This window comes from Rana temporaria, chromosome 6, assembly GCF_905171775.1.
Source record: "Rana temporaria chromosome 6, aRanTem1.1, whole genome shotgun sequence".
NCBI lineage: Eukaryota > Metazoa > Chordata > Amphibia > Anura > Ranidae > Rana > Rana temporaria.
Genome location: NC_053494.1, coordinates 901,874 through 915,800, shown reverse-complemented (window position 1 = coordinate 915,800; position 13,927 = coordinate 901,874). Strand labels below are relative to the sequence as shown.

Here is a 13,927-nt window from a genome sequence, read left to right as displayed (position 1 = left end):
AAAGTAGAGACCTGACCCAGACTCCCGTCCTCCACCCAGAGACATCTCTATCCAGAGGAGAGACCTGACCCAGACTCCCGTCCTCAGCCCAGAGACATCTCCATCCAAAGTAGAGACCTGACCCAGACTCCCGTCCTCAGCCCAGAGACATCTCCATCCAAAGTAGAGACCTGACCCAGACTCCCGTCCTCAGCCCAGAGACATCTCCATCCAAAGTAGAGACCTGACCCAGACTCCCATCCTCAGCCCAGAGACATCTCCATCCAAAGTAGAGACCTGACCCAGACTCCCGTCCTCCACCCAGAGACATCTCTATTCAGAGGAGAGACCTGACCCAGACTCCCGTCCCCCACCCAGAGACATCTCCATCCAAAGTAGAGACCTGACCCAGACTCCCGTCCTCAGCCCAGAGACATCTCCATCCAAAGTAGAGACCTGACCCAGACTCCCGTCCTCAGCCCAGAGACATCTCCATCCAAAGTAGAGACCTGACCCAGACTCCCGTCCTCCACCCAGAGACATCTCTATCCAGAGGAGAGACCTGACCCAGACTCCCGTCCTCAGCCCAGAGACATCTCCATCCAGAGGAGAGACCTGACCCAGACTCCCGTCCTCCACCCAGAGACATCTCTATCCAGAGGAGAGACCTGACCCAGACTCCCATCCTCAGCCCAGAGACATCTCCATTTAAAGGAGAAACCTGACCCAGAATTTCGTCCTCCACCCAGAGACATCCCCAGCCAGAGAAGAGACCTGACCCCAAATCCCATCCTCCTGCGACAGTCTTCGGCTCAGAGACATCTCCATCTAGAGGAGTGACTTGACCCTGAATCCTGTCGTGAGACTGTCCTGTGCCTAAAGACACCCAGAGTAGAGACCTGGATGAGAATTGTATCTTCTTGAGACAATCCTCTGCCTAGAGACATTGTGGTAGGATCCACATACCTCCTAGGGACATTCCTCTTTGTAAAATAACATTTGCAGAGAGCTCGAGATTAATCAGGAGTCCTTCCCTAGGAGACATCGGAGGCCACCTCACATAGAGTGTCCTGCATTCAGACCCTTCTTCCTTCTCTTCCACTAGACCGTCTTATCTTGAGATTATTTCCCACGTTAACCCCCCTAGAAATATACAGATTGTCCCATAATAAGAGACATACTCATATTGCCCAAGTAGACATAGCTACATTTTAGAGACTGTCATATTGTGAAGGTCATCCCCACAATCTCCAAGTGTACAGAGACTGTCCTATGGGAAGAGGCTTTCACATACTCTCCAGTTATATATATATATAGGTACCTACTGCAGACCATCCTATGATAAGAGACATCTCCACATTCTCCGACTGGACTTTACTTACCAGAGACAGTGAGAAACCTCTCGACATTCTTCAACTAGACCTTACTTGAGACAATCCTATGGTAAGAGACATCCCCACATTTTCCAATTAGAGATCGCTACATACCAAAGACCATCCTATGGTGATATACAGCCCAACATTCTCCAACAAGCTACATAACACGGACTATTCTTTGGTCAGAGACATCATCACATTCTAGAACTAGGAATAACTATGTAATAGAGACTGTCTCATGGTAAGACACATCCCATCATTCTCCAGTTGTCCATTGCTACTTACTAGAGACTGTCCCATTGTGAGAGGCATTCCCACATTACCCACCTAGATATACCGTAGCTACATACTAGAGGCCATCTGTTGGTGAGAGACATTCTCCATCTAGACATATCTACATACAAGAGACCGTCCCATGGTGAGAGACACCCCCAGATTCTCAATCTAGACATTCCCATGGTGATAGACTATTCCAACATTCTCCAACTAGACATAGCCATGTTCCAGAGACTGTCCTATGGTGTGAGACATCCCTACATTCTCCAACTAGACATCTTTACATCCTAGAGACCATCCCATGGGGAGAGACATCCTCACATTCTCCAAACAGCCATAGTTTTATGCCAGAGACCATATTCAATGTTTACCCAGAAGACCTTGACCTTCACATTGCCTAAAGATAGCTATATGTTGGGGCCTTTGCCTCCTATGGTGAGGGTCATTTCCATCCTCTCCTGACAAATAGCTTCAGATGACCTCAGGTGTCACATATAAGACTTTGGAAGATGTCTCACAGAGACTGCTGCTGATGAACTTGTTTTTTCATATAGGGACTGATCATGTCCTGTACTGGGAGACCTCTTCATGTACCAAGATGGGGCCTTGTCATAGAAAAGCATACCTATGTGGTGGATCTAAGGTGACTCCTTCCTCGGATATTATAATCAAGGGTATTCTTACAGTAAGTGAACTCTTACCTTTGAACACACAGCTGGTCATAGGGTGACCAAGAAGACACCTTCCTTCTCTTCAGATGTTATTATAAAGTGTGATCCTACAATCGGAGGACTCTCATAGCTCTTGATATAGGGTAACTGTGAAGACCAGAAGACATCTTCCCTTCTGTCTCCATACTATAAAGTGTATTCTTACAATTGGAGATTTTTTTTAACCCCTGAATACACAGCTGGTCATAGGGTGACCCTAAAGACCAGGAAACGCCTCTACTATAAATTGTATTCCTACAATCTGAGGACTCCTTCCACCCGTGGCCACACAGCTGGTCATAGGGTGACCATAAAGACCAGGAGACACCTTCCCCAAAGTCTGAGTATTGTTATAAAGTGTATTTTTACAATTTAAACCCCCTGAACACAGAGCTGGACATGGGGTGACCGTGAAGACCAGGAGACACCTTCCTCTTGTCTGGATGTTATAAATTGTATTCCTACAGTTGGAGAAGTCTTTCCACCCATGGCCGGTGGACATGGGGTGAACGCGAAGACCCGAAAACACCTTCCCCCATCTGGATAGTATTTTTTCAGTTGGAGGACTCTTTCCACCCCTGAACACACAGGTGGACATGGGGTGACTGTGAAGACCAGGAGACACCTTCTCCTTGTCTGGATATTATTATAACGTGTATTCTTACAATTGGAAAATTCTTTTGATCCCAGAGCATAGAAATTGATATAGGGTGACCATAAAGACCAGGAGGCACTTTGCCCTTTGTCTGGATTTTATAAAGTTTATTCTTTCAGTTGGAGGACTCTTTCTACCCCTGGAGATAGGGTGACCATGAAGATGAGAAGACACCTTCCTCCTGTCTGGATAGTATTATAAAGGTGTATTCTTTCAGAACTTTGACCTCACAGCAGGACATCGGGTGACCATGAAGACCAGAAGACACCTAACTCTTATCTGGATATTTTTATAAAGTGTATTCTTTCAGTTTGAGGACTCTTTTCAGCCCTGAACACACAGTCGGACCAGGAGACACCTTCCTACTCTCTGGATATTATAAATTGCATGCCTTCAGTTGGAGGACTCTTTCTACTCCCTGGACTTAGGGTGACCATGAAGATGAGAAGACACCTTCCTCATGTCTGGATAGTATTATAAAGGGAGTTTTTTCAACCAGAGAACTTTCTCCACCTCTGACTACATAGCAGGACCAGAAGATCCCTAACTCTTATCTGGATATTATTATAAAGTGTATTCTTTCAGTTGAAGGACTCTTTAGACCCCTGAACACACAGCCAGACCAGGAGACACCTTCCTACTCTCTGGATACTATATATATTGAATTCCTTCAGTTGGAGGACTTTTTTTAACCTTGAACACACAGCCGGACCAGGAGACACCTTCCTACTCTCTGGATACTATATATATTGAATTCCTTCAGTTGGAGGACTTTTTCGACCCCTGAACACCCAGCCGGTCCAGGAGACACCTTCCTACTCTCTGGATATTATAAATGGAATGCCTTCAGTTGGAGGAATTTTTTGACCCCCGAACACCCAGCCGGACCAGGAGACACTTTCCTACTCTCTGGATTTTATAAATTGAATGCCTTCATTTGGAGGACTTTTTCAACCCCCTGAACACCCAGCCGGACCAGGAGACACCTTCCTACTCTCTGGATTTTATAAATTGAATGCCTTCAGTTGGAGGACTTTTTCGACCCCTGAACACCCAGCCGGACCAGGAGACACCTTCCTACTCTCTGGATTTTATAAATTGAATGCCTTCAGTTGGAGGACTTTTTCGACCACTAAATACACAGCTGGACCAGGAGACACCTTCCTACTCTCTGGATTTTATAAATTGAATGCCTTCAGTTGGAGGACTTTTTCGACCACTAAATACACAGCTGGGCCAGGAGACACCTTCCTACTCTCTGGATACTATATATATTGAATTCCTTCAGTTGGAGGACTTTTTTGAACCTTGAACACACAGCCGGACCAGGAGACACCTTCCTACTCTCTGGATTTTATATATTGAATTCCTTCAGTTGAAGGACTTTTTCGACCCCTGAACACCCAGCCGGATTAGGAGACACTTTCCTACTCTCTGGATATTATAAATGGAATGCCTTCAGTTGGAGGACTCTTTGTACTCTATGGACTTAGGGTGATCATGAAGATATCAAGACCCCTTCCTCCTGTGCGGATATTATTATAAAGTGTCTTCTTGCTGGAAGTTTTGTGGAGCTGCCCTCCTGTAAGACGGATAGAGGGTGGGCTCCATTATTTAGGTCAGGACACCCTTCTGGTATTGTATCTGATGGAAGATGGTGTGTGTAGATATCAGGTGGAAGTATCTGTGGTGGAGAAGGACACGTTACACCTTACAATCACTCGGAGGAGGCAGCAGAAACTTGAATGACAAATTCTCTTAATCTCCAGGAAACGGATCGCCGTCTGTCATTGTGTGAAGTTGCTGAGCTGCTGGCCGGCCGGAGACTTCCTGGTCCTCCTTCGTTTTTCTACAGGTTATAAAGCGAGGAATTGTCCTTTATATGTGTGTGTGTGTGTGTTGAGCCCCGCTCATTGATTGGATGCTCGGTGACTAAGGCTTTTCAGGAATTAGTCCCCTCGTGTGACAAGTTTGTTAAGTTAAGAAGCCGGCTGGTGGCCAGCAGCAACGGGAACGATCTTCTCCGTTAAAGAAAAGTTAATCGTGATGTCACTGGATGGAATGTACTCGTGAATGAAGAGGCATGAGAAATATTTGTGTGTGCGGAAGAATAGACAAGATCGCGGCATTCCTGATGACCTCCTCACGGCTTAGTCTCAACTTGCAGCTTGCTAATACCAGCAAACAGACTGCATAGCCTTTTGGGAACGAGCCACCTGCCAGAAGTGTCCCCCGCACGATACGACCCCCGGTATGGACTACTTCACAATGAAACTCCATAGATTCTGCAATGTCACAGCTAGGACATGAATATCTTTACAGGTGGGGAAAGAACTGCTGACATATCTCAAATACTGTTGCATGTGGAGCAGCTGCTGCTCGGACGTTGCTCGATAAGCCTGCACTTGTCTGGAAATCCTTTCTGCACGGAGGACGGGCCTATCCCTGCGGAGACCCATGGCGTTCCTGAGTGGCCCCCGGCTCCTGGACTGGGCCAGCTCCCCCCCCCACCTCCAGTTCAATAAGTTTGTGCTGACAGGGTACCGTCCTGTGGCCAACGGAGGAGAATGTATGAGGAGCTTGTTCTACCTGCACAATGAGCTGGGCAACATCTACACACATGGTAAGAGCTGCCCGAGGGCCGTGTCCACTCTCCGTCTACATCATTTGTGTCCGTGTGCCGTCTACATCATTTATGTCCATTGTCCGTGTGCCGTGTACATCATTTATGTCCATTGTTTGCGTGTTGCTGGGTTGACGGGCTGTGTGCAGTCCGTCGTCAGCATGCTGTGTGTTATGTGGGTTGCCTGGCTGCCGCCGCCGCCTCCTCCCCCTCCTCCTCCTCTGCTGTGTGCCGCACTGACAGCTCTTCCCTTGAGGTTATCCTTTTCCTGTTTCTGGTAAAGCCGGGTAACGCCGTCATGTAGAAAGACGACTGGTGATGTAAATGTTGCAGCTCCTGTCACTCAGCTTCCCCTTTTCAGCGTCGGTGCAGATTGCACGTCCTTCCACCTTGTCAGAGCTCTCCATCATCTGGTGGGATCTCACAAAAGTCATTTCATTCTTTCTTATTGGTCAGAAGTCTCCGGCGTCCCGTTTGCTACTGTGAGCTCGTCATCCTCTCTAATCTCATCCTACCGTCCCAATCATTGCTGCCGAGTTCGTCATCCTCGTCCTCCCGACATTTGTCTCCTTTCAACTAGTTCTACCGTCCCGTCATTGCTGCAAGCTCGTCATCCTCATCCCCCGTTATCTTCCCCTCTAATCTCATTCCTCCATCCCGTCATTGCTGCAAGCTCGTCATCCTCATCCCCCGTTATCTTCCCCTCTAATCTCATTCCTCCATCCCGTCATTGCTGCAAGCTCGTCATCCTCATCCCCCGTTATCTTCCCCTCTAATCTCATTCCTCCATCCCGTCATTGCTGCAAGCTCGTCATCCTCATCCCCGTTATCTTCCCCTCTAATCTCATTCCTCCATCCCATCATTGCTGCAAGCTCGTCATCCTCATCCCCGTTATCTTCCCCTCTAATCTCATTCCTCCATCCCGTCATTGCTGCAAGCTCGTCATCCTCATCCCCCGTTATCTTCCCCTCTAATCTCATTCCTCCATCCCGTCATTGCTGCAAGCTCGTCATCCTCATCCCCGTTATCTTCCCCTCTAATCTCATTCCTCCATCCCATCATTGCTGCAAGCTCGTCATCCTCATCCCCCCTGTTATCTTCCCCTCTAATCTCATTCCTCCATCCCGTCATTGCTGCAATCTCGTCATCCTCATCCCCCCGTTATCTTCCCCTCTAATCTCATTCCTCCATCCCGTCATTGCTGCAATCTCGTCATCCTCATCCCCGTTATCTTCCCCTCTAATCTCATTCCTCCATCCCGTCATTGCTGCAATCTCGTCATCCTCATCCCCCCGTTATCTTCCCCTCTAATCTCATTCCTCCATCCCGTCATTGCTGCAATCTCGTCATCCTCATCCCCCCGTTATCTTCCCCTCTAATCTCATTCCTCCATCCTGTCATTGCTGCAAACACGTCATCCTCATCCCTCATTATCATCCCCTCTAATCTCATCCTACCATCCCGTAATTCCTGCAAGCTCGCCATCCTCATCCCCCTCTGATCCCATCATTGCTGCAAGCGTGTCATCCTCATCCTCCCCACATTATCATCCCTTCTAATCTCATCCTATTATCCCGTCATTGCTGCAAGCTCGTCATCCTCGTCCTCCCGAAATTGTCTCCTTTCAACTAGTTCTATTGTTCCTTCATTGCTGCAAGCGTGTCATCCTCATCCCCTCTAATCTCATTCCTCCATCCCATCATTGCTGCAAGCTCGTCATCCCCCATCCCCCCATTATCATCCCCTCTCATCTCATTCTACCATCCTGTCATTGCTGCAAGCTCGTCATCCTCATCCCTATTATAATCCCCTCTAATCTCATCCTATCATTCATGCAAACTCGTCATCCTCATCCCCTCATTATCATCCCCTATAATCTCATTCCTCCATCCCGTCATTGCTACAATCTCATCATCCTCATCCCCTCTAATATCATTCCTCCATCATATCATTGCTATAAACTCGTAATCCTGATAGTCCCATCGTTGTCCACCGTCCTATCGTTACTACAAGATCGTTCTCCTTGTCCTCCCATTATCTTTCCCGATAATCTCATTCTACCATCCCATCATTTCTGCAAGCGTGTCATCCTCATCCTCCCATTATCATCCCCTCTAATCCCATTCTGCCATCCCGTAATCCTCATTCACCCATTATCATCCCCTCTAATCTCATCCCGTCATCCTCATCCTCCCATTATCCTTCCCGATAATCTCATTCTACCGTCCCGTCATCCTCATCCTCCCATTATACCTCCCGATAATCTCATTCTACCGCCCCGTCATCCTCATCCCCCCATTATCCTTCCCGATAATCTCATTCTACCGTCCCGTCAACCTCGTCCTCCCATTATCCTTCCCGATAATCTCATTCTACTGTCCCGTCATCCTCATCCTCCCATTATCCTTCCCGATAATCTCATTCTACTGTCCCGTCATCCTCATCCTCCCATTATCCTTCCCGATAATCTCATTCTACTGTCCCGTCATCCTCATTCTCCCATTATCCGTCTACTGTCCCATCATTACTGTGAAATTGTCATCCTCGTCCTCCATTATACTCTCATTCCACCGTCCTATCGTTACTACAAGGTCGTTCTCCTTGTCCTTCCATTATTCTCCCCTATAATCTCATCCTATCATCCCGTCCTCCTCATCCTCCCATTATCCTTCCCGATAATCTCATTCTACCATCCCATCATCCTCTTCCTCCCATTATCCTTCCCGATAATCTCATTCTACCGTCCCGCCATCCTCATCCTCCCATTATCCTTCCCGATAATCTCATTCTACCATCCCATCATCCTCTTCCTCCCATTATCCTTCCCGATAATCTCATTCTACCGTCCCGCCATCCTCCCATTATCCTTCCCGATAATCTCATTCTACTTCCCCATCATTTCTGGGAGCTTGACATCCTTATAAACTCATTCTACTGTTCTATCGTTACCATTACCCGTCATGCTCGTCCTTCCCCATAATCTCATTCTACCGTCCCGTCAACCTCATCCTCCCATTATCCTTCCCGATAATCGCATTGTACCATCCCATCATCCTCATCCTCCCATTATCCTTCCCGATAATCTCATTGTACCATCCCATCATCCTCATCCTCCCATTATCCTTCCCGATAATCTCATTCTACCGTCCTGTCAACCTCATCCTCCCATTATCCTTCCCGATAATCTCATTCTACCGTCCCGTCATCCTCATCCTCCCATTATCCTTCCCGATAATCTCATTCTACCGTCCCGTCATCCTCATCCTCCCGTTATCCTTCCCCATAATCTCATTCTACCATCCCGTCATCCTCATCCTCTCATTATCCTTCCCGATAATCTCATTCTACTGTCCCGTCATCCTCATCCTCCCATTATCCTTCCCGATAATTTCATTCTACCGTCCCGCCATCCTCATCCTCCCATTATCCTTCCCCATAATCTCATTCTACTGTCCCGCCATCCTCATCCTCCCATTATCCTTCCCCATAATCTCATTCTACCGTCCCGTTATCCTCATCCTCCCATTATCCTTCCCGATAATCTCATTCTACTTCCCCATCATTTCTGGGAGCTTGACATCCTTATAAACTCATTCTACTGTTTTATCGTTACCATTACCCGTCATGCTCATCCTTCCCCATAATCGAACCCTACCATGAGCACGTGTTTTTTTTATTGAACACGTCGGTGACTTTGTATCAGTTGGCGGACATTCTGTACACTTCCCGAATTCTGAACACCAACCTGAAATATCCTTCTGGGAATATCAACTGAAAATGATTTACATGAACAGAATTTTGGTAGTCCATGGAGGAGATTTGATAGTCCTTGGAGTAGATTGTTATGACTGTCTGTTGTAGATCTTGTAGACGGCATATGGATGTTCAGGTACAACTAGATTGTCTTAAGGTTCAACTCATCAATACACATACCAGTCAACCCGGGATCTCTGGATATATATGATGGTGGACTTCTCTACCACCGTCCATAAAAATACCAGTCACCCCGGGATCTCTGGGTATGTGTGGAGGAGAACTTCTCTACCACCATCTATAAACCTACCGGTCACCCTGGGATCTTTGGTTATATATGATGGTGGACTTCTCTACCACCGTCTATAAGCATACCGGTAAACGCGGGACGACTAGTTATGTGTAGAGGGTGACTGTGGTAGAGAAGTCTATAAACATACTGGTCACCCCGGGATCTCTGGTTATGTATGATGGTGGACCTCTCTACCACCATCTATAAACATACTGGTCACCCCGGGATCTCTGGTTAAATGTGGAGGAGGTCTTCTCTACCACTGTCTATAAACATACTGGTCACCCCGGGATCTCTGGTTATGTATGATGGTGGACCTCTCTACCACCATCTATAAACATACTGGTCACCCCGGGATCTCTGGTTATGTATGATGGTGGACCTCTCTACCACCATCTATAAACATACTGGTCACCCCGGGATCTCTGGTTATGTGTGGAGGAGGACATCTCACACTGTCTATAAACATACCGGTCACCCTGGGATCGCTTGTTATATGTGGAGGAGGACTTCTCTACCACCGTCTATAAAGATACTGATCTTCCTGTGATCTCTGGTTATGTATGATGGTGGACCCCTCTACCACCGTCTATAAACATACCGGTCACCCCGGGATCTCTGGTTATGTGTGGAGGAGGACTTTTCTGCCACCGTCTATAAGCATACCGGTCACCCCGGGATTGCTGATTATATGTGGTAGGTGGACCTCTTATCTCTGGGAAGAACAATCTGATCTGGGTCTCTGTAATGTCCAGTTATTGTTTCCGCCATGGTTGTATGGAGGTATCCATAGGCTGGACCTGGTCTACCTAATGTACAGTATATGTGGATAGTGGTGTAGCCGGGAAGACTCCGATACACATCAGTGAATCCATACAAAAGTTATTTGTTAGAACAGCCTACAGCTCCAAACACCATGACCATTCCTGTGTGTCTCGGCCTTCATTGTAGCCATGAGTAAGGCCGTAGAAGCTGAAATGTGTGAGTGGGACCATCATGTTTGGAGTTGTATGCCGGTATCTTCCCATATCACTTTATGGTGAACAGGAGCTGTCACTGAGCACCATGGCGGCCTGAGCGGAAGGAGGTATCTTCTAATAGATAGGGCCATTATGGTGTCATTAGTTCACTTCTGAGGCGTTCCCAATTACTAAGACATGGGATTGGGTGTGTATGGTGACTTTTCTGTTGGCCAGGACGACCAGTTTTCTGAGCAGCCATGTGTAGGAGGTCTAGTTGGATAAATTCTACAGTTGTACATCTTAGGTGATTGTATGTTCTAAATATATGGGAAAGCTCTTCTAAGAGGATCCATCTCAGTCTGAACAACTCCCGGGAATTACGTAGGGTTATCCTCCCCGCGTAAGGTGCCTGCTAAGAATATATGTGTAACCCAGCTAATAGGCTTGCAATGCGGAGTGTAAGCTGACTGCTTCGGACAGGTTCGTTGGTGTGTCTGATTGATAACGGTCAGATGCTCCTAGTCCTGGATATAACTTCCATAAGGCCAACACGGAGGAAGCAGAACATGAAAGAAAGCTTCAGCCTGACGCGTTTCAGAACAATCTCCCTCCCTTCATCAGGAACACAATTACAGCGGCACCTCAGTCTTCCTGATGAAGTGTCCATAGGAAGTGATTTTTCATGTTTTTGCTTCATATTGAAGTCAGATCCAGGACCAGCTTCATCTGATTGCTATCAAGAAGCCACATTGGTGAAAGTGAAGTGAGCAAAAAGCGCCCCCCCCCCAGCTAAAAAATCACATTACATGCTGATTTCCCAACCTCTCCCAGTCCTCTGTAAACCGAACCATTTTGTTTTTACTCGCAATTTTCAGATGGTTACTTCCTGGTTTCCCTGAGGCACTGGTGACGCAAATCACCAGTCTTACAGATGTGAGGTCTCGCCACCAACGTCAGAGTGAGAGCAATAATTCACGATTGACTCCAAACTGATAGGCCCAGATTCACATACATCGGCGCATATTTATGCCGCCGTATCGTATCTCATATACGCTACGCCAACGTAGCGCAGAGAGGCAAGCACTGGATTTACAAAGCCAGCGCTGCCAAATCTGCGCTGGGTTTCCTAGGCGTAAGTCGTCGTAAGTGGAAGTGGGCGTGAGCCATGCTAATGAGGCGTGACCCCCATGTAAATGATAGGCCGAGCGCCATAAAGATACGAATAATGAACAGCGCATTCTCAGAATAACGTCGGAACTACTACCTAAGATACGTCGAATCACTGCCTACGACGTGAACGTAACCTACGCCTAGTCATATTCACGTACAAATAGCCAGATTCACAAAGAGTTACGACGGCGTATCAGTAGATACGCCGACGTACGTGCGCCTGTCGCAGTAAAGATATGCCGTTTACGTAAGGCGTTTTCCGGCGTAAAGTTATTCCAACAAATAGCTGGCCTAGCCAATGTAAAGTATGGCCGTCGTCCCCGCGTCGAAACTTGAAAATTTTACGTTGTTTGCGTAAGTCGTCCTTGAATGGGGCTGGACGTAATTTCCGTTCACGTCGAAACCAATACATCCTTGCGGCGTACTTTGGAGCAATGCACACTGGGATATGTACACGGACGGCGCATGCACCGTTCGTAAAAAACGTCAATCACGTCGGGTCACCAATCATTTCCATAAAACACGCCTCCCCATCCTCATTTGAATTAGGCGCGCTTACGCCGGCCCCATTTACGCTACACCGCCGTAAGTGCTTTGTGAATACAGTACTTGCCTCTCTGACTTAAGGCGGCATAGCGTAAATACGATACGCTACGCCGCCTTAAAGATGCGGTGCCCTACCTGAATCTGGCTATAAGTAAATGACAAAACATACGACAGCTTGTATTCCCTGGTCCATACCTTTGCATGGGTTGCGCCTCCTATATGGGGAATAACTTTACGCCGGATGTACGACTTGCGCAAACTGCGTATATTATACGCCGGGCGCAAGTACGTTCGTGAATCGGCGTATCTCCCTCATTTCCATATTTGAATAGGAAATCAATGGGAGCGCCACTTGCGTCCAGCGTAAATATGCGCCCACGCTACGCCGGCGTAGGCAAGTTACGTCGGTCGGATGAAGCCTATTTTTAGGCGTATCTCGGTTTGTGAGCACGGCACATAGATACGACGGCGCATATTTGCACTTACGCGGCGTATCTCGAGATACGTCGGCGTAAGTGCTTTGTTAATCCGGGCTGTAAACTGCTTCTAAAGCGTCACCTATGGACTTTTTTAGGTACGGTACTTTGTAATTGAATTACACTGTCGGATCTTAAGGATGCAATTCTAGGCTGGCCGCTAGGTGGCGAGGCCATTGCGGCCAGCCTAGAATATGCAAATGAACACTTACGGCGATCCACGAACGTTCCGACGGGCCCGTCGCGCTAATTCTACGTCGTTTACGTCGAGTTACGCCGTGTAAAAATAGGGCTGAGTCCTATTTGACTAAGCCCTATTAAGTATGGCCGTCGTTCCCGCATCGAAAATTCAAATTCTACGTCGTTTGCGTAAGACGTCCGTGAATGGCGCTGGACGCCATTTACGTTACCGTCTAAGCAAATGACGTCGGAGCGACGTCTGTTAGCGCAATGCACGTCGGGTAATTTACCCGACGGAGCATGCGCAGTACGTCCGGCGTGGGAGCGCGCCTAATTTAAATGGGAATCGCCCATTTGTATTAGGAACGCCTTGCGCCGGACGGAGTTAAGTTACACCGCCGCAAATTTCCCGGTAAGTGCTTTGTGGATCGGCACCTAACTTGGGAGATTTGCGGCAGTGTAACTTAACTCTGAAAAGTTAAGTTGCGCTCGGCGGCTGTGGATCTGGCCTCATATTCCTATTAGCCGTTTTACACATAACAGTCACCAGGTGAGGATCTCAATTTCTCGGGGTTCTTCACACTGAGGGGGTTGGCTCCCGTATACTCTCTCGTAGATATTTTTCGGTTTGGTTGGAGTAGAGTTAACTGCGCTAGGTAACCGCTTTCATGGCAATAAGGATATACTGTAAGGATCCAGGAAAATCTGGAGCCCCAACCCCCCACCGCTGACCCAATGACTTCCTGCTCCCTAACTGGAATATTGTAAGTGAGGATGACATCAACTGAAAGTAGGAAAGGTGAACGATCGGTATGCCTGGCTCAGCCAATCAGCTGCTGTACATACGAGAAGAAAGTGGAGCACGGCCTAGTTTTCTCTCTACGTGTTTCATGAACGAAATCTGTTTGATCATCTATCTCTCTCGGGT

General features: G+C 47.6%; 1 protein-coding gene across 2 annotated transcripts in view; it reads left to right on the top strand.

The window, feature by feature from the left end:
* Positions 1 to 1,085: 1,085 nt before the first annotated feature.
* Positions 1,086 to 13,927, top strand: part of PAQR4 (progestin and adipoQ receptor family member 4) — a 38,674-nt gene continuing 25,832 nt past the window's right edge. For both annotated transcript variants that reach the window (XR_005750258.1, XM_040355831.1), the window contains exon 1: positions 1,086 to 5,619. Coding sequence is in view for 1 of the 2 variants with exons in the window: in XM_040355831.1 (XP_040211765.1) it covers positions 5,454 to 5,619 (166 nt within the window). In the remaining variant the exon portion in view is untranslated. The remainder of the gene's footprint in view (positions 5,620 to 13,927) is intronic.